Source organism: Nerophis ophidion, linkage group LG17 (genome assembly GCF_033978795.1).
Source record: "Nerophis ophidion isolate RoL-2023_Sa linkage group LG17, RoL_Noph_v1.0, whole genome shotgun sequence".
Classification (NCBI taxonomy): domain Eukaryota; kingdom Metazoa; phylum Chordata; class Actinopteri; order Syngnathiformes; family Syngnathidae; genus Nerophis; species Nerophis ophidion.
This window is the reverse complement of record NC_084627.1, coordinates 1379015-1405621: the sequence shown is the minus strand read 5'-3', so window position 1 is coordinate 1405621 and position 26607 is coordinate 1379015. Positions and strand designations below refer to the sequence as shown.

Genomic DNA, 26607 nt, shown 5'->3' with positions numbered 1-26607 from the left:
ACATTTTAGTAATTGACATCCTTCAGCAAAAATCAACAGGAAAATGGCAATCACCCCTTCAAAACAAAAGTTTTGTAAAAACCCGTCACCTGTCTTCAAACATTACGTCCTCTGAGCGCGTTTGTCGTTTCCGCTTCAAACTATCACAGGAGAGAGTTTGAACCCTTCTGATTAAAAGTTATCGAAGGAGTTTTGATTACTTCTCCGGTTTTGATTTTATGACCCTTCAAAGAACCACTGCGCTGATGCTGCTGCGCTGCTGGTGTCTCAAGATGCCTGCCCACACAATACAGAGGAGGGAGGTACACTAGACAAAAGTATTGGGACACTTAGGACTAACACTAGGCAAAAGTATTGGGACATCAGTCATAATTGCGCTCTAGCGCCCCCTTTGAAAAAAACAAGACAAAACTACTTATAACCTAAGTTAGGAATGTCCTAGACCAGGGGTGCCCACACTTTTTCTGCAGGCGAGCTACTTTTCAATTGACCAACTCGAGGGGATCTACCTCATTTATATATATCATTTATATTTATTTATTTATGAAAGAGACATTTTTGTAAACAAGTTAAATGTGTTTAATGATAATACAAGCATGTGTAACACATATAGATGTCTTTCTTTCACGAAGAAAAGAATATAAGTTGGCGTATTACCTGATTCTGATGACTTGCATTGATTGGAATCAGACAGTAATGATGATAACGCCCACATCTTCAAATGGAGGAGAAAAAAAGTTGTCCTTTCTGTACAATACCACATGAAAGTGGTTGGTTTTTGGCATCTAATTCATCCAGCTTCCATACACTTTGCAAGAAAAACATTGGCGGCAAATTCCGTTGCTTGCTTGATTGACATTCACGGCACCCGAGGGTCTTGTGAGATGACGCTGGCTGCAGCCAGTTCATTATTATGAAAAAATGACAGACAGGAAGGCGAGAAACACTTTTTATTTCAACAGACTTTCGCGCCGTCCCTTCCGTCAAAACTCTAAAGGCCGACTGCACATTTCCTATCTTCACAATAAAAGCCCTGCTTCATGCTGCCTGCGCTAACAAAATAAGCGTCTCGGAAAGCTGGCGTGCACAAGTGATGTGCACGCCAGCTTTCTGAGGGATCGCTTGTGCACGCCAGTTTTCCGAGACTCTGTATTTAGTTAGCGCAGGCAGCATGAAGCAGGGCTTTTATTGTGAAGATAGGAAATGTGCAGTCGGCCTTTAGAGTTTTGACGGAAGGTACGGCGCGAGAGTCTGTTGAAATAAAAAGTGTTTCTCGCCTTCCTCTCGGTCATATTTTCATAATAATGATCTTGCAGCAGCCAGCGTCATCTCACAAGACCCTCCGGTACCGTGAATGTCATTTAAGTGACGTCTTAGTGAAGATTGATGATCATTAATTTTTAGGTCTATTTTTTTTTAAAAGCCTGGCTGGAGATCGACTGACACACCCCCCGCGGTCGACTGGTAGCTCGCGATCGACGTAATGGGCACCCCTGTCCTAGACACATAAAACAAAAACCTCTATGTAGGTCTGACTTAGACCAGGGCTTGGGTCGCGGGGGCAGCAGCCAAAGGCGGCCCCGGCCAACGCTGCTTGCAGCTTTAATTATTATTATTTGGAACTTGATTTTGCATGTCACTATAAAGTTATATACTGTAAGCCTTGCTTGTTCAAGATTCAATGCAAAACTTGTTTGGGTCCCTATTAAAAAGTTTAATTTGTTCAACCTCGGCCCGCTGCTTTGTTCGGTTTAAAATGTTGGCCCACTCTGTATTTGAGTTTGACACCCCTGCCTTAAAAGAGACTGAAATGAATAATTCCATCTGCTGTTTCTTCATCGCCTTCACCTCCAACGTCTCCGCAAAAACCTGTCTTGGCCTATGTCATAAAGTGATTGTTGTTAAGCATTCTTGTGGGGCGGTTTAGCTCGGTTGGTAGAGCGGCCGTGCCAACAACTCGAGGGTTGCAGGTTCGATTCCCGCTTCCGCCATCCTAGTCACTGCCGTTGTGTCCTTGGGCAAGACACTTCACCCACCTGCTCCCAGTGCCACCCACACTGGTTTGAATGTCACTTAGATATTGGGTTTCACTATGTAAAGCGCTTTGAGTCACTAGAGAAAAAGCACTATATAAATATAATTCACTTTTAACTGTATTTCAATCCATTCAGTGTGAGACGGAGTGACATAAACTGAGGTAAAGTGAAGTTAAGAGTGGACTGAACTTGAAGAGAACCGAAATGAACTAAATTAAAGTGAAGTGACTTCAAAAGTTGGGACTAAATTGGACTAAACTAGTCCAAGCCCGACGCTTTTACTTCCCTTCTCTCCTGTTCCCTTCTTTGTTTTTTCTTGTCTTAACTTTCTAACAGCCTCTGTTTGCACTGCTCTCCAACATCTAAGAGTTGATCAATTGGCCTCTCAGCAAAATTGACAAGATTTCCGGTTCGGGGGGAACCTGCCTGTCCTGACGGAACGGTTCTTACTGGACACACGGCGGACTCCTGGGAGAAGCGGAGCGCTGTCGACCCTTTCAATTAAGGATGTTGAACAGTTCCTATTCGAAATCACAATAACAGGACACCTGCCGATTGGAGTAAACGGTACCCGGGCGTATCGAGAACTCGGCAGATGCAGGCAGCCGTTCAAAGTACCGCAAAGCTGCCGTGAATGATTGGAGTCGAGGCACTCGGACGTTTGTGATTTCGGACTAAATTGCAAACTGGAAAACATCGTGGAGATGCCGTCTGCTCTGCATAGCAAAGCATGATGAATTTGAGGACCAAAAATAGACAAAGCGAAAGGTTTGAATTTGTTTTCGCTTGCTCAGACGTTAACATTTTTGTCAATGAAGATTTGCATCAGCCTTTGATAGTAGGCTAATATAACTAATATAGACACTTACATCATGTGTTGCCTTCATAATAATATTTAAATAAGACTTGTTGGGGATTTTTTGGTCCAATATGGCTCTTTCAACGTTTTGGGTTGCCGACCCCTGATTTAGGCTGAAGGAACTGGTTCCAAACTGGTTTGGATGGAAACAAAACCGAATACCACCGACGTGAAGCGAGTACACGCAAAAACTGATTTGCGCTGCTGACCTGTCTCCGCTCGGGATGGACTCCTGCTGGCCCCACTATGGACTGGACTCTCACTATTACGTTAGATCCACTATGGACTGGACTCTCACTAACATGGTAGATCCACTATGAACTGGACTCTCACTATTATGTTAGATCCACTATGGACTGGTCTCTCACTATTATGTTACATCCGCTATGGACTGGACTCTCACTATTATGTTAGATCCACTATGGACTGGACTCTCACTATTATGTTAGATCCTCTATGGACTGAACTCTCACTATTATGTTAGATCCGCTATGAACTGGACTCTCACTATTACGTTAGATCCACAATGGACTGGACTCTCACTAATATGTTAGATCCACTATTAACTGGACTCTCACTATTATGTTAGATCCACTATGGACTGGTCTCTCACTATTATGTTAGATCCACTATGGACTGGACTCTCACTATTATGTTAGATCCACTATAGACTGGACTCTCACTATTATGTTAGATCCACTATGGACCGGACTCTCACTATTATGTTAGATCCACTATGGACTGGACTCTCACTATTACGTTAGATCCACTATGGACTGGACATTCACTATTATGTTAGATCCACTATGGACTGGACTCTCACTATCATGTTAGATCCACTATGGACTGGACTCACACTATTATGTTAGATCCACTATGGACTGGACTCTCACTATTATGTTAGATCCACTATAGACTGGACTCTCACTATTATGTTAGATCCACTATGGACCGGACTCTCACTATTATGTTAGATCCACTATGGACTGGACTCTCACTATTACGTTAGATCCACTATGGACTGGACATTCACTATTATGTTAGATCCACTATGGACTGGACTCTCACTATCATGTTAGATCCACTATGGACTGGACTCACACTATTATGTTAGATCCACTATGGACTGGACTCTCACACTATTATGTTAGATCCACTATGGAGTGAACTCTCACTATTATGTTACATCCACTATGGACTGAACTCTCATTATTATGTTAGATCCACTATGGACTGAACTCTCACTATTATGTTGGATCCGCTATGGACTGGACTCTCTCACTATTATGTTAGATCAACTATGGACTGGACTCTCACTATTATGTTAGCTCCACTATGGACTGGACATTCACTATTATGTTAGATCCACTATGGACTGGACTCTCACTATTATGTCAGATCCACTATGGACTGGTCTCTCACACCATTATGTGAGATGCACTATGGACTGGACTCTCACTATTATGTTAGATCCTTTATGGACTGAACTCTCACTATTATGTTAGATCCGCTATGGACTGGACTCTCACTATCATGTTAGATCTACTATGGACTGGACTCTCACACTATTATGTTAGATCCACTATGGACTGGACTCTCACTATCATGTTAGATCCACTATGGACGGAACTCTCACTATTATGTTAGATCTGCTATGGACTGGACTCTCACTATTATGGTAGATCAACTATGGACTGAACTCTCACTATTATGTTAAATCCACTATGGACTTGACTCTCACTATTATGATAGATCCACTATGGACTGGACTCTCACTATTATGATAGATCCACTATGGACTGGACTCTCACTATTATGTTAGATCCACTATGGACTGGACTCTCACTATTATGTTAAATTAACTATGGACTGGACTCTCACTATTATGTTGGATCCACTATAAACTGGACTCTCACTATTATGTTTGATCCACTATGGACTGGACTCTCACTACTATGTTAGATCCACTATGGACTGGACTCTCACTATTATGTTGGATCCACTATGGACTGAACTCTCACTATTACGTTAGATCCACTATGGACTGGACTCTCACTATTATGTTAGATCCACTATAGACTGGACTCTCACTATTATGTTAGATCCACTATGGACCGGACTCTCACTATTACGTTAGATCCACTATGGACTGGACTCTCACTATTACGTTAGATCCACTATGGACTGGACATTCACTATTATGTTGGATCCACTATGGACTGGACTCTCACTATCATGTTAGATCCACTATGGACTGGACTCACACTATTATGTTAGATCCACTATGGACTGGACTCTCATTATTATGTTAGATCCACTATAGACTGGACTCTCACACTATTATGTTAGATCCACTATGGACTGGACTCACACTATTATGTTAGATCCACTATGGACTGGACTCTCACACTATTATGTTGGATCCACTATGGAGTGAACTCTCACTATTATGTTAGATCCACTATGGACTGAACTCTCACTATTATGTTGGATCCGCTATGGACTGGACTCTCTCACTATTATGTTAGATCAACTATGGACTGGACTCTCACTATTATGTTAGCTCCACTATGGACTGGACATTCACTATTATGTTAGATCCACTATGGACTGGTCTCTCACACCATTATGTGAGATGCACTATGGACTGGACTCTCACTATTATGTTAGATCCTTTATGGACTGAACTCTCACTATTATGTTAGATCCGCTATGGACTGGACTCTCACTATCATGTTAGATCTACTATGGACTGGACTCTCACACTATTATGTTAGATCCACTATGGACTGGACTCTCACTATCATGTTAGATCCACTATGGACTGGACTCTCACTATCATGTTAGATCTACTATGGACTGGACTCTCACACTATTATGTTAGATCCACTATGGACTGGACTCTCACTATCATGTTAGATCCACTATGGACGGAACTCTCACTATTATGTTAAATCCACTATGGACTTGACTCTCACTATTATGATAGATCCACTATGGACTGGACTCTCACTATTATGTTAGATCCACTATGGACTGGACTCTCACTATTATGATAGATCCACTATGGACTGGACTCTCACTATTATGTTAGATCCACTATGGACTGGACTCTCACTATTATGTTAAATTAACTATGGACTGGACTCTCACTATTATGTTGGATCCACTATAAACTGGACTCTCACTATTATGTTAGATCCACTATGGACTGGACTCTCACTAATATGTTAGATCCACTATGGACTGGACTCTCACTATTATGTTGGATCCACTATAAACTGGACTCTCACTATTATTTTAGATCCACTATGGACTGGACTCTCACACTATCATGTTAGATCCACTATGGACTGGACTCTCACTATTATGTTAGCTCCACTATGGACTGGACTCTCACTATTATGTTAGATCCACTATGGACTGGACTCTCACACTATCATGTTAGATCCACTATGGACTGGACTCTCACTATTATGCCCTTATGTCGGCCTACCGAGGATGTCGTAGTGGTTTGTGTTGTAGTTTGTGCAGCCCTTTGAGACACTAGTGATTTAGGGCTATATAAGTAAACATTGATTGATATTATGTTAGATCCACTATGGACTGGACTCTCACTATTATGTTAGATCCACTATGGACTGGACTCTCACTATTATGTTAGATCCACTATGGACTGGACTCTCACTATAATGTTAGGTCCACTATGGACTGGACTCTCACACTATTATGTTAGATCCACTATGGACTGGACTCTCACTATTATGTTAGATCCACTATGGACTGGACTCTCACTATAATGTTAGGTCCACTATGGACTGGACTCTCACACTATTATGTTAGATCCACTATGGACTGGACTCTCACTATTATGTTAGATCCACTATGGACTGGACTTTCACTATTATATTAGATCCACTATGGACTGAACTCTCACTATTATGTTGGATCCACTATGGACTGGACTCTCATAATATTATGTTAGATCCCCTATGGACTGGACTCTCACTATTATATTAGATCCACTCTGGACTGGACTCTCATTATTATGTTAGATCCACTATGGACTGGACTCTCACTATTATGTTGGATCCACTATGGACTGGACTCTCACTATTATGTTAGATCCGCTATGGACTGGACTCTCACTATTATGTTAGATCAACTATGTACTGGACTCTCACTATTATGTTACATCCACAATGGACTGGACTCTCACTATTATGTTAGACCAACTATGGACTGGACTCTCACTATTATGTTAGAGCCACTATGGACTGGACTCTCACTATTATGTTAGATCCACTATGGACTGAAACATTCACTATTATGTTAGATCCACTATGGACTGGACTCTCACTATTATGTTAGATCCACTATGGACTGGACATTCACTATTATGTTAGATCCACTATGGACTGGTCTCTCGCACCATTATGTGAGATGCACTATGGACTGGACTCTCACTATTATGTTAGATCCTTTATGGACTGAACTCTCACTATTATGTTGGATCCGCTATGGACTGAACTCTCACTATTACGTTAGATCCACTATGGACTGGACTCTCACTAATATGTTAGATCCACTATGAACTGGACTCTCACTATTATGTTAGATCCACTATGGACTGGACATTCACTATTATGTTAGATCCACTATGGACTGGACTCTCACTATTATGTTAGATCCACTATGGACTGGTCTCTCACACCATTATGTGAGATCCACTATGGACTGGACTCTCACTATTATGTTAGATCCACTATGGACTTGACTCTCACTATTATGTTAGATCCACTATGGACTGGACTCTCACTATTATATTAGATCCACTATGGACTGGACTCTCACTATTATGTTAGATCCACTATGGACTGGAATCCCATAATATTATGTTACATCCACTATGGACTGGACTCTCACTACTATGTTAGATCCACTATGGACTGGACTTTCACTATTATATTAGATCCACTATGGACTGAACTCTCACTATTATGTTAGATCCACTATGGACTGGACTCTCATAATATTATGTTAGATCCCCTATGGACTGGACTCTCACTATTATATTAGATCCACTCTGGACTGGACTCTCATTATTATGTAGGATCCACTATGGACTGGACTCTCATTATTATGTTAGATCCACTATGGACTGGACTCTCACTATTATGTTAGATCCACTATGGACTGAAACATTCACTATTATGTTTGATCCTCTATGGACTGGACTCTCACTATTATGTTAGATCCCCACATCTGCGGTCCCCGAAGGGCAAAAAGCGGTAGAAATGGATGGATGGAACTGAAGTGAAGTGGATCGCACCGAAGTGGATCCACGTTCACGTTCTAAGGACCTACAGCAAATAAATGTCAAAGATCCTCTATATAACAAAGCATGCAATGATTTGTAACAACAAACTGAGAAAACGCTGGTCAAAGATCCTCCAAATGGACTGGAATGTAGCGAGAGAAGGAGCGATGAAGAACGCCAGCACCTCCGAGTCGGTCTGCAGAGGCGTGTCGGCCTCGGTGGAGCTGTCGATGGTGGACGTCATGGCCGAGGCGCTGGAGGTTTCCACCTCGTCGTTGGCGGACGGCTGGTCCACCGTCACCTGCTGTTTGGCTTCCTGGGACAGCAGCAATGAAGGAGGTCCCTCTGGGCTCTGCTCCTAACACACACACACACACACACACACACACACACACACACACACACACACACACACACACACACACACACACACACACACACACACGACAGCTCAACAGCATTTTAAACATGGCGGGTCAGCACAAAGTCGTCCTGCAATTTGCCTGATAAACCTTCACAAAGTGTTGTTGTTTTAAAGGCGTCAAAACATTGCGATTGTTTCACTTCCAGTGCAAAAAGCAATCAAGTTGTCCTTTGTGGGCACTTTGGGAAACTTGGTGCGAGCACTTTTCTCTCTTTTGATTGAGTGTCAAAATGACATTTATTTTTTGTGTTTATTTTTTTTGGTTTGCAGGGAGCAGCCGGCTGTGCCAAAAAAAAAAAAAGCCGAAAAGAGAAAGCGACAACGATGTTGTTGTATAACACTTTTTCCACTCCATTTTTGTCTTGAACTCGCACGTTCTTGTTTTATGGATTATGATACCCGTTTTATGCATCCACTGCAAAAACACTGCACGAAGATCCTCTGTGTGACTCTGCGCTCTTTTGTTCAGGCTTTCTACTGAGAAAACACCAGTCAAAGATCCTCTAACGCGCATGACAGGGACGCTACTGCAAAAAAGTCACAATTCCTCTAATTTACAGGAGCACTCGGCTTTTTTTAAGGACCTACGGCAAAAAATGTCAAAGATTGTCTATTTGACAGGAGCACTATGCTCTTTTTGTGGACTTACTGCAAAAAATGTCAAAGATCCTCTATCTGACACGAGCACTCTGCTTTTTTTAAGGAGTTACTGCAAAAACGTCGCAGATTCTGTATTTGACAGGAGCACTCTGCTCTTTTTAAAGCCGTTCTACAAAAAATGCCAAAGATCGTCTATTTGACAGGAGCACTCTGCTCTTTTTAAGGAGCTATTGCAAAACATGTCAAAGATCGTCTATTTGACATGAGCACTCTGCTCTTTTTAAGGACATACTGCAAAAAAGTCAAAGATCCTTTATTTGACACGAGGATTCTGCTCTTTTTAAGGAGCTACTGTTAAAACATCAAAGATCCTAGTTTTGACAGGCGCGCTCTGCTCTTTGTAAGGACTTACTGCAAAAATGTCAAAGATCCTCTATTAGACAGAGCACTCTGCTTTTTAAGGACTTACTGCAAAAATGTCAAAGATCCTCTATCTGACACGAGCACTCTGCTCTTTTTAAGGAGTTACCGCAAAAACGTCACAGATTCTGTGTTTGACAGGAACACTCTGCTCTTTTTAAGGCCGTTCTACAAAAAATGTCAAAGATCGTCTATTTGACAGGAGCACTCTGCTATTTTTAAGGACCTACTGCAAAAAATGTCAAAGATCGTCTATTTGACTGGAGCACTGCTCTTTTTAAGGACGTACTGCAATAAAGTCAAATATCCTCTATTTGACACGAGCACTCTGCTCTTTTTAAGGACTTACTGCAAAAACGTCGAAGATCCTCTGACACGAGCACTCCGCTCTTTTTAAGGAGTTACTGCAAAAACGTCACAGATTCTGTGCTTGACAGGAGCACTCTGCTCTTTTTAAGGCCGTTCTACAAAAAATGCCAAAGATCGTCTATTTGACAGGAGCACTCTGCTCTTTTTAAGGACCTACTGCAAAAAATGTCAAAGATCGTCTAATTGACTGGAGCACTCTGCTCTTTTTAAGGACGTACTGCAAAAACATCAAAGATCCTAGTCATGACAGGCGCGCTCTGCTCTTTGTAAAGACTTACTGCAAAAATGTCAAAGATCCTCTATTAGACAGAGCACTCTGCTTTTTAAGGACTTACTGCAAAAACGTCAAAGATCCTCTATCTGACACGAGCACTCTGCTCTTTCTAAGGAGTTACCGCAAAAACGTCACAGATTCTGTGTTTGACAGGAGCACTCTGCTCTTTTTAAGGCCGTTCTACAAAAAATGTCAAAGATCGTCTATTTGACAGGAGCACTCTGCTATTTTTAAGGACCTACTGCAAAAAATGTCAAAGATCGTCTATTTGACTGGAGCACTGCTCTTTTTAAGGACGTACTGCAATAAAGTCAAAGATCCTCTATTTGACACAAGCACTCTGCTCTTTTTAGGAGCTACTGCAAAAACATCAAAGATCCTAGTTTTGACAGGCGCATCTACTCTTTGTAAGGACTTACTGCAAAAACGTCAAAGGTCCTCTGACAGGAGCACTCTGCTCTTTTTAAGGCCGTTCTACAAAAAATGCCAAAGATCGTCTATTTGACAGGAGCACTCTGCTCTTTTTAAGGACGTACTGCAAAAAAGTCAAAGATCCTCTATTCGACACGAGCACTCTGCTCTTTTTAAGGACGTACTGCAAAAAAGGTCAAATATTCTCTATTTGACTGCTCTATTTAAGGAGCTACTGCAAAAACGTCACAGATTCTTTATTTGACAGGAGCACTCTGCTCTTTTTAAGGACCTACAGCAAAAAATGTCAAAGATCGTCTATTTGATACGAGCACTCAGCTCTTTGTAAGGAGCTACTGCAAAAACATCAAAGATCCTGGTTTTGACAGGCGCGCTCTGCTCTTTGTAAGGAGCTACTGCAAAAATGTCAAAGATCCTTTATTTGACAGGAGTACTCGACTCTTTTTAAGGACCTACTGCAAAAAAGGTCAAAGATTGTCTATTTTACAGGAGCACTATGCTTTTTTTAAGGACGTACTGCAAAAAAAGTCAAAGATCCTCTATTTGACACGAGCATTCTGCTCTTTTTAAGGACCTACAGCAAAAAATGTCAAAGATCGTCTATTTGATACGAGCACTCTGCTCTTTGTAAGGAGCTACTGCAAAAACATCAAAGATCCTGGTTTTGACAGGCGCGCTCTGCTCTTTGTAAGGAGCTACTGCAAAAATGTCAAAGATCCTTTATTTGACAGGAGTACTCGACTCTTTTTAAGGACCTACTGCAAAAAAGGTCAAAGATTGTCTATTTTACAGGAGCACTATGCTTTTTTTAAGGACGCACTGCAAAAAAAGTCAAAGATCCTCTATTTGACACGAGCATTCTGCTCTTTTTAAAGGAGCTACTGCAAAAACATCAAAGATCCTAGTTTTGACAGGCGCGCTCTGCTCTTTGTAAGGACTTACTGCAAAAACGTCAAAGATCCCCTATTTGACAGAGCACTCTGCTCTTTTTAAAGGACTTACTGTCAGGCTTGGACTTGGTCTTGGTTTGTTTTCCCGGGGTGCAAAGCGAATGGAGTGGAAACGGCGTGAAGGTAAAGACATTTTTATTTTAACACTAATAAACTAAAAACAGGAACAAACAAAAAGCGCTCACAATGGAGGTACAAAACTTGGGCTATGAAACAAAAGACTAGCACAAAGGCTATAAACTATAAACATGAAACAAAAACACTTGCGCAGTGGCATGAATAACAAAAACTTACGTGGACAAAATGGACAGCATGGCAAGGCATGAAGCAGATAATCGAGGTGCAGCATGGGTAGCGTGTGAGCGAGTGTGAAGATCCCAGAATGATGAACAGAAAGAAAATTACTTAAATACTGGCTGTGATAATCAGGAACAGGTGTGGGACTGAGGGCAGGGGCGAGACAAGGTGGGAACTAATGCGTTGGCATGGAAACAAACAAAACTAGGAAGTGAAAAACGTGACTGAATGTCCAAAAAATAAACATAGCATGACCAAAACCAAAACATAACTTACAGGCGTGACACTTACTGCAAAAACGTCAAATATCCTCTGACACGAGCACTCTGCTCTTTTTAAGGAGTTACTGCAAAAACGTCAAAGATTCTGTATTTGACAGGAGAACTCTGCTCTTTTTAAGGCCTTTCTAAAAAAATGTCAAAGATCGTCTATTTGACAGGAGCACTCTGCTCTTTTTAAGGACCTACTGAAAAAATGTCAAAGATCGTCTATTTGACAGGAGCACTCTGCTCTCTTTGAGGACGTACTGCAATAAAGTCAAAGATCCTCTATTTGACACGAGCACTCTGCTCTTTTTAGGAGCTACTGCAAAAACATCAAAGATCCTAGTTATGACAGGCGCGCTCTGCTCTTTGTAAAGACTTACTGCAAAAATGTCAAAGATCCTCTATTAGACAGAGCACTCTGCTTTTTAAGGACTTACTGCAAAAACGTCAAAGATCCTCTATCAGACACGAGCACTCTGCTCTTTTTAAGGAGTTACCGCAAAAACGTCACAGATTCTGTGTTTGACAGGAGCACTCTGCTCTTTTTAAGGCCGTTCTACAAAAAATGTCAAAGATCGTCTATTTGACAGGAGCACTCTGCTCTTTTTAAGGACCTACTGCAAAAAAGTCAAAGACCCTCTATTTGACACGAGCATTCTGCTCTTTTTAAAGGACCTACTGCAAAAACATCAAAGATCCTAGTTTTGACAGGCGCGCTCTGCTCTTTGTAAGGACTTACTGCAAAAACGTCAAAGGTCCTCTATTTGACAGAGCACTCTGCTCTTTTTAAGGAGCTACTGCAAAAACATCAAAGATCCTGGTTTTGACAGGCACGCTCTGCTCTTTGTAAGGAGCTACTGCAAAAATGTCAAAGATCCTTTATTTGACAGGAGTACTCGACTCTTTTTAAGGACCTACTGCAAAAAAGGTCAAAGATTGTCTATTTTACAGGAGCACTATGCTTTTTTTAAGGACTTACTGCAAAAACGTCAAAGATCCTCTATTTGACACGAGCACTCTGCTCTTTTTAAGGAGTTACTGCAAAAAACCTCCAAAGATCGTCTATTTGACAGGAGCACTATGCTCTTTTTGAGGACTTACTGCAAAAAATGTCAAAGATCATCTATTTGACAGGAGCACTCTGCTCTTTCTAAGGACGAACTGCAAAAACATCAAAGATCCTCTATTTGACACGAGCACTCTGCTCTTTTTAAGGAGCTACTGCAAAAACATCAAAGATCCTGGTTTTGACAGGCGCGCTCTGCTCTTTTTAAGGCCCTACTGCAAAAAACGTCACAGATTCTCTATTTGACACGAGCACTCTGCTCTTTTTTAGGAGCTACTGCAAAAACATCAAAGATCCTGGTTTTGACAGGCGCGCTCTGCTCTTTTTAAGGCCCTACTGCAAAAAACGTCACAGATTCTCTATTTGACACGAGCACTCTGCTCTTTTTTAGGAGCTACTGCAAAAACATCAAAGACCCTAGTTTTGACAGGCGCGCTCTGCTCTTTTTAAGGCCCTACTGCAAAAAACGTCACAGATTCTCTATTTGACATGAGCACTCTCCTATTTTTAAGTAGTTACATCAAAATTGTCACAGATTCTGTATTTGACAGGAGGACTCTGCTCTTTTTAAGGCCGTTCTACAAAAAATGCCAAAGATCGTCTATTTGACAGTAGCACTCCGCTCTTTTTAAGGACCTACTGCAAAAAATGTCAAAGATCGTCTGTTTGACAGGAGCACTCTGCTCTTTTTAAGGACGTACTGCAAAAAAGGCCAAAGATTCTCTATTTGACACGAGCACTCTGCTCTTTTTAAGGAGCTACTGCAAATACATCAAAGATCCTGGTTTTGACAGGCGCGCTCTGCTCTTTTTAAGGACCTACTGCAAAAAACCTCCAAAGATCGTCTATTTGACATGAGCACTCTGCTCTTTTTAAGGACCTACTGCAAAAACATCAAAGATCCTGGTTTTGACAGGCGCGCTCTGCTCTTTTTAAGGCCCTACTGCAAAAAACGTCACAGATTCTCTATTTGACACGAGCACTCTGCTCTTTTTTAGGAGCTACTGCAAAAACATCAAAGATCCTGGTTTTGACAGGCGCGCTCTGCTCTTTTTAAGGCCCTACTGCAAAAAACGTCACAGATTCTCTATTTGACACGAGCACTCTGCTCTTTTTTAGGAGCTACTGCAAAAACATCAAAGACCCTAGTTTTGACAGGCGCGCTCTGCTCTTTTTAAGGCCCTACTGCAAAAAACGTCACAGATTCTCTATTTGACATGAGCACTCTCCTATTTTTAAGTAGTTACATCAAAATTGTCACAGATTCTGTATTTGACAGGAGGACTCTGCTCTTTTTAAGGCCGTTCTACAAAAAATGCCAAAGATCGTCTATTTGACAGTAGCACTCCGCTCTTTTTAAGGACCTACTGCAAAAAATGTCAAAGATCGTCTGTTTGACAGGAGCACTCTGCTCTTTTTAAGGACGTACTGCAAAAAAGGCCAAAGATTCTCTATTTGACACGAGCACTCTGCTCTTTTTAAGGAGCTACTGCAAATACATCAAAGATCCTGGTTTTGACAGGCGCGCTCTGCTCTTTTTAAGGACCTACTGCAAAAAACCTCCAAAGATCGTCTATTTGACATGAGCACTCTGCTCTTTTTAAGGACCTACTGCAAAAAATGTCAGTGATCGTCTATTTGACAGGAGAACTCTGCTCTTTTTAAGGACCTACTGCAAAAAACCTCCAAAGATTGTCTATTTGACAGTAGCACTCTGCTCTTTTTAAGGACCTACTGCAAAAAATGTCAAAGATCATCTGTTTGACAGGAGCACTCTGCTCTTTTTAAGGACGTACTGCAAAAAAGTCAAAGATCCTCTATTTGACACAAGCACTATGCTCTTTTTAAGGACCAACTGCAAAAAAAGGCAGACATCGTCTATTTGACAGAAGAACTCCGTTAAGGACGTACTGCAAAAACGTCAAATATCGTCTATTTGACACGAGCACTCTGCTCTTTTTAATGACGTACTGCAAAAAACCTCCAAAGATCGTCTATTTGACAGGAGCACTCTGCTCTTTTTAAGGACCTACTGCAAAAAAAGGCAGAGATCGTCTATTTGACATGAGCACTCTGCTCTTTTTAACGACGTACTGCAAAAAACCTCCAAAGATCGTCTATTTGACAGGAGCACTCTGCTCTTTTTAAGGACCTACTGCAAAAAAAGGCAGAGATCGTCTGTTTGACAGGAGAACTCTGTTAAGGACGTACTGCAAAAACGTCAAAGATCGTCTATTTGACAGGAGAACTCTGCTCCTTTTAAGGACCGACTGCAAAAAACCTCCAAAGATCGTCTATTTGACAGGAGCACTCTGCTCTTTTTAAGGACCTACTGCAAAAAAAGGCAGAGATCGTCTATTTGACAGGAGAACTCCGTTAAGGACGTACTGCAAAAACGTCAAAGATCGTCTATTTGACAGGAGAACTCCGCTAAGGACGTACTGCAAAAACGTCAAAGATCGTCTATTTGACAGGAGAACTCTGCTCTTTTTAAGGACCTACTGCAAAAACGTCAAAGATGGTCTATTTGACAGGAGAACTCTGCTCCTTTTAACGACGTACTGCAAAAAACCTCAAAAGATCGTCTTGACAGGAGCACTCTGCTCTTTTTAAGGACCTACTGCAAAAAAAGGCAGAGATCGTCTATTTGACAGGAGAACTCTGTTAAGGACATACTGCAAAAACGTCAAAGATCGTCTATTTGACAGGAGAACTCTGCTCCTTTTAAGGACCGACTGCAAAAAACCTCCAAAGATCGTCTATTTGACAGGAGAACTCTGCTCTTTTTAAGGACGTACTGCAAAAAAAGGCAGCGATCGTCTATTTGACAGGAGAACTCCGTTAAGGACGTACTGCAAAAACGTCAAAGATCGTCTATTTGACAGGAGAACTCTGCTCTTTTTAAGGACCTACTGCAAAAAATGTCAGAGATCGTCTATTTGACAGGAGAACGCCGTTAAGGACGTACTGCAAAAACGTCAAAGATCGTCTATTTGACAGGAGAACTCTGCTCTTTTTAAGGACCTACTGCAAAAAATATCAGAGATCGTCTATTTGACAGGAGAACTCCGTTAAGGACGTACTGCAAAAACGTCAAAGATCGTCTATTTAACAGGAGAACTCTGCTCTTTTTAAGGACCGACTGCAAAAAATGTCAGGGATCGTCTATTTGACATGAGCACTCTGCTCTTTTTAACGACGTACTGCAAAAAAGGTCAAAGATTCTCTATTTGACTGCTCTTTTTAACAAGCTACTGCAAAAACGTCGCAGATTCTTTATTTGACAGGAGCACTCCGCTCTTTTTATGTTGAGTTAAAAAACGTTAAAACGGTTCATGCTGGTGAGAGTTTGACCCTGGAACAGACTATTTCTATGTCATTATTCTCTATGGAACTTGTCCTCTAACATGAAAGTAAACATTATTGTGACGGTGCTGCCGCCACATCTCCCTGTCCTTTGGCAGCCGTGTGAGGCAGCACAAACCCCTGTCCCAAGTTGCCACGGAAACAGGGCTCCATTAGACTTTGGGGCTTTCACCAAATCTGCCTAGCAACAAGTGGCTGATCGCTCTCGTTCATCTGTGTTTGACTTTTGCGATTTTTTTTTTTTTCTTCTTCTCATTCCTGGTAATCGTCTGTCCCGCTTTTATCCGTATCAGACCCAAATGGGTCTGTGCAAAGTGCTGTGAAGAGAGCGCAGGCAGGCGGAGATAAAAGGGGTCAGGAGATGACCCCCCCTCAATAACCGCCATATTGGATAGTTGGGCGAATAAAAAAAAAAAAAAAAAGTGCGTGGACCTCGCCTGCAGACAGTTTGATGAGGACGAGAGTGATGGTCGGCTGGGCAGACAGGACAGGGCCCCGTTTGTTGTCCTCACCCCCCCGCCCCCTTCACCCTGTCTGATGAGTCAAGCTCCAGAGGGGGGTGGATTCGGGGGGTCGCCAGGCCAGCTCTGAGTCAAAGCTTATTTAAATAAGTCAGTGCAGCGTCACTAAAAAGTGCATTGCTGAGCCAAATAGGTCGACGACGATGTTCCGACTGTGCTTTGTTTGCTCACTCTCTACAGCCTGGAATGCACTCATCAAGCTAACTTTCTCATTAAATAGCATGGAGAAGCGTCCTCAAACTTTTGCCCGTCAAAGGGATCCAATTATATGCAAGTTAATCCAAGAAAATAGTCCAAAGTTACCTTTATTGTTCCTCTCTAAAAGCCTCCTGAAATGAGATTTTCTTATACAAACGGGGATAGCAGGTCCATTCTATGTGTCATACTTGATCATTTTTTTGCTGAAAGGATTTAGTAGAGAACATCGACGATAAAGTTCGCAACTTTTGGTGCTGATAAAAAAAAGCCTTGGCTGTACCGGAAGTAGCAGACGATGTGCGCGTGACGTCACGGGTTGTGGAGCTCCTCACTTCTGAATATTGTTTACAATCATGGCCACCAGCAGCGAGAGCGATTCGGACTGAGAAAGCGACAATTTCCCCATTAATTTGAGCGAGGATGAAAGATTTGTGGATGAGGAAAGTGAGAGTGAAGGACTAGAAGGGGAAAAAAAGACTACAGTGGGAGCGATTCAGATGTTATTAGACAAATTTACAAGGATAATTCTGGAAAATCCCTTTGGTAGAGAACATCGACGATAAAGTTCGCAACTTTTGGTGCTGATTAAAAAAAAGCCTTGCCTGTACCGGAAGTAGCAGTCGATATGCGCGTGACGTCACGAGTTGTAGAGCTCCTCACATCCGAACAATGTTTACAATCATGGCCACCAGCAGCGAGAGCGATTCGGACCAAAAAAGCGACGATTTCCCCATTATATTGAGCGAGGATGAAAGATTTGTGGATGAGGAAAGTGAGAGTGAAGGACTAGAAAAAGGGAAAAAAAAGACTACAGTGGGAGCGATTCAGATGTTATTAGACAAATTTACAAGGATAATTCTGGAAAATCCCTTTGGTAGAGAACATCGACGATAAAGTTCGCAACTTTTGGTGCTGATAAAAAAAAAGCCTTGCCTGTACCGGAAGTAGCAGTCGATATGCGCGTGACGTCACAAGTTGTGGAGCTCCTCACATCTGAACAATGTTTACAATCATGGCCACCAGCAGCGAGAGCGATTCGGACCAAAAAAGTGACGATTTCCCCATTTTATTGAGCGAGGATGAAAGATTTGTGGATGAGGAAAGTGAGAGTGAAGGACTAGAAGAAGGGGAAAAAAAGACTACAGTGGGAGCGATTCAGATGTTATTAGACAAATTTACAAGGATAATTCTGGAAAATCCCTTTAGTAGAGAACATCGACGATAAAGTTCCCAACTTTTGATGCTGATAAAAAAAAGCCTTGCCTGTACCGGAAGTAGCAGTCGATGTGCGCGTGACGTCACGGGTTGTAGGGCTCCTCACATCCGAACAATGTTTACAATCATGGCCACCAGCAGCGAAAGCGATTCGGACCGAGAAAGCGACAATTTCCCCATTAATTTGAGCGAGGATGAAAGATTTGTGGATGAGGAAAGTGAGAGTGAAGGACTAGAAAAAGGGGAAAAAAAGACTACAGTGGGAGCGATTCAGATGTTATTAGACAAATTTACAAGGATAATTCTGGAAAATCCCTTTAGTAGAGAACATCGACGATAAAGTTCCCAACTTTTGATGCTGATAAAAAAAAGCCTTGCCTGTACCGGAAGTAGCAGTCGATGTGCGCGTGACGTCACGGGTTGTAGGGCTCCTCACATCCGAACAATGTTTACAATCATGGCCACCAGCAGCGAAAGCGATTCGGACCGAGAAAGCGACAATTTCCCCATTAATTTGAGCGAGGATGAAAGATTTGTGGATGAGGAAAGTGAGAGTGAAGGACTAGAAAAAGGGGAAAAAAAGACTACAGTGGGAGCGATTCAGATGTTATTAGAGAAATTTACAAGGATAATTCTGGAAAATTCCTTTTGAAGAGAACATCGACGATAAAGTTTGCAACTTTTGGTGCTGATAAAAAAAAGCCTTGCCTGTACCGGAAGTAGCAGTCGATATGCGCGTGACGTCACGAGTTATAGGGCTCCTCATATCTGAACAATGTTTACAATCATGGCCACCAGCAGCGAGAGCGATTCGGACCAAAAAAGCGACGATTTCCCCATTATATTGAGCGAGGATGAAAGATTTGTGGATGAGGAAAGTGAGAGTGAAGGACTAGAAAAAAGGGGAAAAAAGACTACAGTGGGAGCGATTCAGATGTTAGACAAATTTACAAGGATAATTCTGGAAAATCCCTTTAGTAGAGAAGATCGACGATAAAGTTCGCAACTTTTGGTGCTGATAAAAAAAAGCCTTGCCTGTACTGGAAGTAGCAGTCGATATGCGCGTGACGTCACGAGCTGTAGAGCTCCTCACATCTGAACAATGTTTACAATCATGGCCACCAGCAGCGAGAGCGATTCGGACTGAGAATGCGACAATTTCCCCATTAATTTGAGCGAGGGTGAAAGATTTGTGGATGAGGAAAGTGAGAGTGAAGGACTAGAAAAAGGGGAAAAAAAAGACTACAGTGGGAGCGATTCAGATGTTATTAGACAAATTTACAAGGATAATTCTGGATAATCCCTTTAGTAGAGAACATCGACGATAAAGTTCGGACTAAAGGGGACTATTTACTTTATTTGCATGATAAGAAAGTTGATATATTGAATGCTTGGAGTAATTATATAAATCTCACTTTAATTGTAATTATTACATTTGTCAAAATGATGACATAACTGTTTTAAGTGCATATATGGCGGAAGGATCTGTGTGGTAAGGGGGTTTTTGGACGCAAAGTGTCATGGGTAATTGCTGTCAGGTGCGGTGGAATCGAGCCACACCGTTTTTTGACTAAAATGTAGATTCCTAAAGTAGCCTTAAGCTTGACGCTCACTCATACTTATTCTCATTCATACTTTTTCTAACTATCCATCCATCCATCCATTTCCTACCGCTTATTCCCTTTTGGGGTCGCGGGGGGCGCTGGCGCCTATCTCAGCTACAATCGGGCGGAAGGCGGGGTACACCCTGGACAAGTCGCCACCTCATCGCAGGGCCTACACAGATAGACAGACAACATTCACACTCACATTCACACACTAGGGCCAATTTAGTGTTGCCAATCAACCTATCCCCAGGTGCATGTCTTTGGAAGTGGGAGGAAGCCGGAGTACCCGGAGGGAACCCACGCATTCACGGGGAGAACATGCAAACTCCACACAGAAAGATCCCGAGCCTGGATTTGAACCCAGGACTGCAGGACCTTCGTATTGTGAGGCAGACGCACTAACCCCTCTCCCACCGTGAACTAGTAACTAGTAACTAGTACTGCAACAAACTCTCTTTATTTTGTCATTCATTTGTTCCCACATCGTGACTGTTTTATGTTTTGAATTATTAATATCACAAGTAAACCATACAAACGAAGAAGAACGTCTGGAGTTTTGTTTTGTTGTTGCCGCAGCAAGCGGAGTGAATGTGATAGTAGAGGAGCGTCCAGCTTAAGGCTACTTTAGGAATCTACAGTCATCTTTCGGGAATGTAAACAATGAAACACCGGCTGTGTTTCAATCAATCAATCAATGTTTACTTATATAGCCCTAAATCACTAGTGTCTCAAAGGGCTGCACAAACCACTACGACATCCTCGGTAGGCCCACATAAGGGCAAGGAAAACTCACACCCAGTGGGACATCGGTGACAATAATGACCCAGTGGGACGTCGGTGACAATGATGACTATGAGAACCTTGGAGAGGAGGAAAGCAATGGATGTCGAGCGGGTCTAACATGATACTGTGAAAGTTCAATCCATAATGGATCCAACACAGTCGCGAGAGTCCAGTCCAAAGCGGATCCAACACAGCAGCGAGAGTCCCGTTCACAGCGGAGCCAGCAGGAAACCATCCCAAGCGGAGGCGGATCAGCAGCGCAGAGATGTCCCCAGCCGATACACAGGCGAGCAGTACATGGCCACCGGATCGGAACGCACCCCCTCCACAAGGGAGAGTGGGACATAGGAGAAGAAGAAAAGAAACGGCAGATCAACTCGTCTAAAAATGGAGTCTATTTAAAGGCTAGAGTATACAAATGAGTTTTAAGGTGAGACTTAAATGCTTCTACTGAGGTGGCATCGCGAACTGTTACCGGGAGGGCATTCCAGAGTACTGGAGCCCGAAATGAAAAAGCTCTATAGCCCGCAGACTTTTTTTGGGCTTTGGGAATCACTAATAAGCCGGAGTCCTTTGAACGCAGATTTCTTGCCGGGACATACGGTACAATACAATCGGCAAGATAGGATGGAGCTAGACCGTGTAGTATTTTATACGTAAGTAGTAAAACCTTAAAGTCACATCTTAAGTGCACAGGAAGCCAGTGCAGGTGAGCCAGTACAGGCGTAATGTAATCAAACTTTCTTGTTCTTGTCAAAAGTCTAGCAGCCGCATTTTGTACCAACTGTAATCTTTTAATGCTAGACATGGGGAGACCCGAAAATAATACGTTACAGTAGTCGAGGCGAGACGTAACAAACGCATGGATAATGATCTCAGGGTCTTTAGTGGACAGAATGGAGCGAATTTTAGCGATATTACGGAGATGAAAGGCGGCCGCAATACACCGCTTCCCACCTACAGCTTTCTTCTTTGACGTCTCCATTATTCATTGAACAAATTTAAAAAGATTCAGCAACACAGGTGTCCATAATACTGTGGAATTATGCGATGATAACAGACGACTTATAGCTGGAACAAAATGTATTCTACAATGCGTGACGTCACGCACGCGCGTCATCAGACCGCGACGTTTTAGCATGAGACTTCCGTGCAAAATTTAAAATTGCAATTTAGTAAACTAAAAAGGCCGTATTGGCATGTGTTGCGATGTTAATATTTCATCATTGATATATAAACTATCAGACTGCGTGGTCGGTAGTAGTGGGTTTCAGTAGGACTTTAAGGCCAGTAGACATGTTAGTATTACACAACAAGGATGTGTTTTCTTTTTGATATGAATTAAATAATTCTATATAGTCACCCAAAATCAAATTGTGACAGTAAATTATGAACAGGTTGAAAATGTAATTAAATCACGTAGAGTCAAGAATGTTTGTGTCTGATACAAATCAAATTGAGTTATAATTAATTAAGATTACTTTTTTAATTTTCAAAATTGCTTTTTGTTAGTTTAGTTTAAAAAAAAATTGGAACGTAGTTGTAGTAATAATAATTTTCTTTGTGGAAAAATCATCTCAAATTAAATCAAATTAAATTATATTTAAAGATTGTTGTTGTTGAAAATTGTGTTTGTCTTGCTGTCAATTTATATTACCAGAAATTATCTTTAAAAAATAGTCGAATTAGTAGGGATTGATTTCACCATGTCTGATTTTTAAAATGCTTTTTTTATTTATTTTTTTTTTTTTCAATCAATATTTCTGAAATGATTTCCATTGAGAATTTTTTTTTACTCGCAAATACAATTTAAAAAATACAATTAAAATAAAGAATGTAATTTAAATTGTAATATTTTTTTTTTTTTTTTTTTTTAATGGGCATCTACATCAACTATATGATTTGCCTGAGAAGCTGGAAAGGACAAAAAAATAATAATAAATAAATTGTAATATTTAAATGGGTTTGCAGTGATTTCCCTATGGGATGTCTGATAAAAAATATAATTTTAATTAATTAACAAATCAATTATGTAATTCGTAAGTAACATTTTGAAATTTGCAATGAGATTAAATGAATAAAACTGATTTACAATAAAGTAGGATTACTTTTTAATTTTCAAAATTGCATCTTGTTAGTTTAATTTAAAAAAAAAATTATAACATCGTTGTAGTAAAAATAATATTTTTCTTTGTGGAAAAATTGTCTCAAATTGAATCAAATTGAATTATTTTAGAACAGTGGTTCTCAAATGGGGGTATGCGTACGCCTGGGGGTACTCGAAGGTATGCCAAGGGGTACGTGAGATTTTTCAAAAATATTCTAAAAATAGCAACAATTCAAAAATCCTTTATAAATATATTTAATGAATAATACTTTAACAAAATATGAATTCAAAGCATTTTTTTCAACCAAAAATGCTTTACTCTGATTAGGGGGTACTTGGATTAAAACATTTTTTTACAGTGGGTACATCACTGAAAAAAGGTTGAGAACCACTGTTTTAGAAGATTGTTAGTATTGACCATTTTTCTAATTATTTTATTTTTAATGACATTATATATTACAATAAATTACTTTTAAAAATAGTCAAATTAGTTGGGATTAATCTCATCTTGTCTGATTTAAAAAAAAAAAATGTTTTCAAAACTGCATCTAGTTTGTTGAGTTTTAAAAAAATAAAGATTTTGCAACGTATAGTTGTAATAATAATAATAATTTTCTTTGTGGAAAAATTGTCTCAAATTAAATCCTTTTAGAAGATTGTTAGTATCGAACATTTCTCTAATTACTTTATTTGTACTGTCATTTTGTATTACAATAAATTATTTTAAAAATAGTCAAATGTGTCGGGATTAATTTCACCATTATTTATTTTGAAAAGGTTTTTCTTTTTATTTATTTATTTTTCAATTAAATATTGATAAAATTATTTCCCTCGGAAAAAATGTTACTTGTAAATCTAATTTTAAAAATACAATGAAAACAAAGAATGTGATTTGAATTGTAATAATTAAATAGATTTGCAGGGATTTCCCTATGTGATGTTTGATAAAAAAATATAATTACAATTAATTATCCAAAAAAATTATGTAATTTGTAAATAACATTTTGAAATTTGCATTGCGATTAAATGCATTCAATGATTAAATGTTTAGATGTAATTTCACCATATATGTCTAATAATTAAATAAAAATCAATTACCTAAAAAAATTATGTGGGTGTTTTTTCAAATTATTTTGTTTAGAAAAAACAAATTATGTTGGAAAAAATGATCTTATATGTAAAAAAAAATGTTTTAATTACAGTTAAAATAAATACAATTAATGATTAAATGTTTTAGCCATAATTTTGTCATGTGTATGACTGATAATTCAATCAAAATCAACAGATTAAAAAAAAAAAAAATCCTCTTTATATATTTTTCAATAAACTTTTACTATAATCCCCTAGGATAATAAATCTTACTTGTATTTTTTTTTTAAATTACAATAAAATTAAATGCAGTCAAATTATTACATTTTGTGTGTATGTCTGATAAAAAATTCAACAAAAATAATTAGCTATATACAGTTATACCAAATAATGTTACAAAAAATATTAACTAAAAAAGTTTATATTATTTATTCATATGATTATTTTTCTTTGGGACAAATTGTCTTATTTGTAAAATAACAAAATTAAAATGTAAATACAACTAAATTCAGTCAATGGTTGAATATTTTGCAGTAGTATGGCCATATGTCTACAGTATGTGATGCAATTAATAATACTAAAAAAAACTCACAATATTGAAAACCATAAAGTATCTTCATGATTGCAAACTCTTGCATTGAATCTCATTCAAATATGCAGGGCTTCTTACTCAAACAATAATAACATCAAGAAGGTAAACAGAATACTGCAGTAATTGTGTCAAGTTGAAGTATATGACAGCATATTCCATCATCAATTACATATTTCATTATTATTATTTTTTTTAAATACAGTTTTCTTCCTCAGCGCCACTTTCGCCTTTCTGGTCGCCCCTCAAATAGTTAAATGCTGCATGGTCGGATTTAATGCGATACATGATGGCAGCACGCTCAACACTGTGTGTGTGCACTATGTCATTATCTTGCACACACACACACACACACTCACTGAGACATCAGCTTTCGTGCATTCATACGGACACACACACTTGATGAAGATGTCAGCATCATGCCTCATGCCCTCCCTCCTCATCCTATTTCCTCTCATGCAACACAAGGAGACTGCACCGAACAGCAGGCAAGGAGGTGAAGCAATTGACGCCTCCTGCATGACATAAAGCTCCTTTCTCTGCAGCCTCTACACACACACACACACACACACATTTACAAACACACACACTTACCTCCTTCACTTGTGCAGGCATGATTGAGGCACAAGGTTGCCTCCTCCTACTCCTCTCCTTCTTTTTCCTCCTCAGACGTTTGCTGCTCTCCTCTGCCTAATTCCTGCCTCCCTGTGAGCAGCCAGTTCAAACCTCACACACACACATACACACACACACACACACACACACCCCTCCTCTTCTGCTGTGCACCCTCATAAACGCAACACATTTTGTCCAGCATGCATGCGAGCCATGCAGGTGCCGCTGCTCCTCCCCCCCCCTGGATGTGTGCTGCAGTTAATATGCTCGCTATTAACAAGGTGCTGAATCCACACTGTGCTGCACACACACGCACACACGCGCAAGCAGAGGCAGCTGGAACACAGAGACGCCCGCTCTCGTTTGTCTCGGAGAAGGAGAATTTGTTGGGACTCTTGCTGCAGCGACAAGCACGCTGCTGTGGGATGGCGTTACACAACATTGTGGGCTGGATTATTTTTTTTATTATTATTTTTTGGGGCGGGAGGTCTATTTATAAGGTCAAAGGTTACTGGTGAGGCACAACAACAAACTTTTTAAGGAAACTTGATACCTCAAAAAGAGTCCGGCAGTCAACAATAAGGACCTTGGTGTCAGGCTTGTCCCTGACCGTTTGGATAAGTTTTAGTTTTTCCTCTGTTTGTGTCTATTGCCTGCTGTTATCCCTGAGTGCTTTTTCCCATCAGCTGTGGCTGATTGGCACTGGGCCACACCTGGTGTCAATCAGCCAGGTGCTATTTAGACCAGCTTGTTCCTCCACTCTGGGCTGGATTATTTTCGTGTCGATGTCACCACTACCTGTCTTGTCGTTTATAGCTTTGTCTACAGGACTGTCTCAGAAAATTAGAATGTTGTGATAAAGTCCTTTATTTTCTGTACTGCGACTAAAAACATGAAAATGTCATACATTCTGGATTCATTACACAACTGAAATATTGCAAGCCTTTTATTATTTTTAATATTGCTGATTAGGGCATACAGCTTTTTTACTTGGTCTGAGGAAATATTCTGATTTTTTGAGATAAGATTTTTGAGTTTTCTTAAACTGTATGACATAATCTGCAATATTAAAATAATCAAAGGCTTGCAATATTTCAGTTGATGTGTAATGAATCCAGAATGTATGACATTACAGCATTGCAGAAAATAAAGGACTTTATCACAATATTCAAATTTTCTGAGACAGTCCTGTACTTCTGTACCC

The 26607-nt window shown here is 40.3% G+C and overlaps 1 protein-coding gene across 3 annotated transcripts in view; it reads right to left on the bottom strand.

Annotated features, from left to right (window-relative positions):
• arvcfa (ARVCF delta catenin family member a) overlaps nucleotides 1-25541 on the bottom strand; it is a 63884-nt gene extending 38343 nt beyond the window's left edge. Inside the window, exons 1-2 of one of the 3 annotated variants that reach the window (XM_061875695.1) lie at nucleotides 25383-25541; nucleotides 8400-8567 (exon numbers count right to left, since the gene is read on the bottom strand). In XM_061875695.1, coding sequence (XP_061731679.1) covers nucleotides 8400-8567; nucleotides 25383-25403 — 189 coding nt within the window. In that variant the 5' untranslated portion in view covers nucleotides 25404-25541. Of the gene's footprint in view, nucleotides 1-8399; nucleotides 8574-11978; nucleotides 12151-25382 lie in introns of those variants that run through there. The other 2 variants (XM_061875694.1, XM_061875693.1) reach the window with 2 other exon arrangements.
• Nucleotides 25542-26607: the final 1066 nt, after the last annotated feature.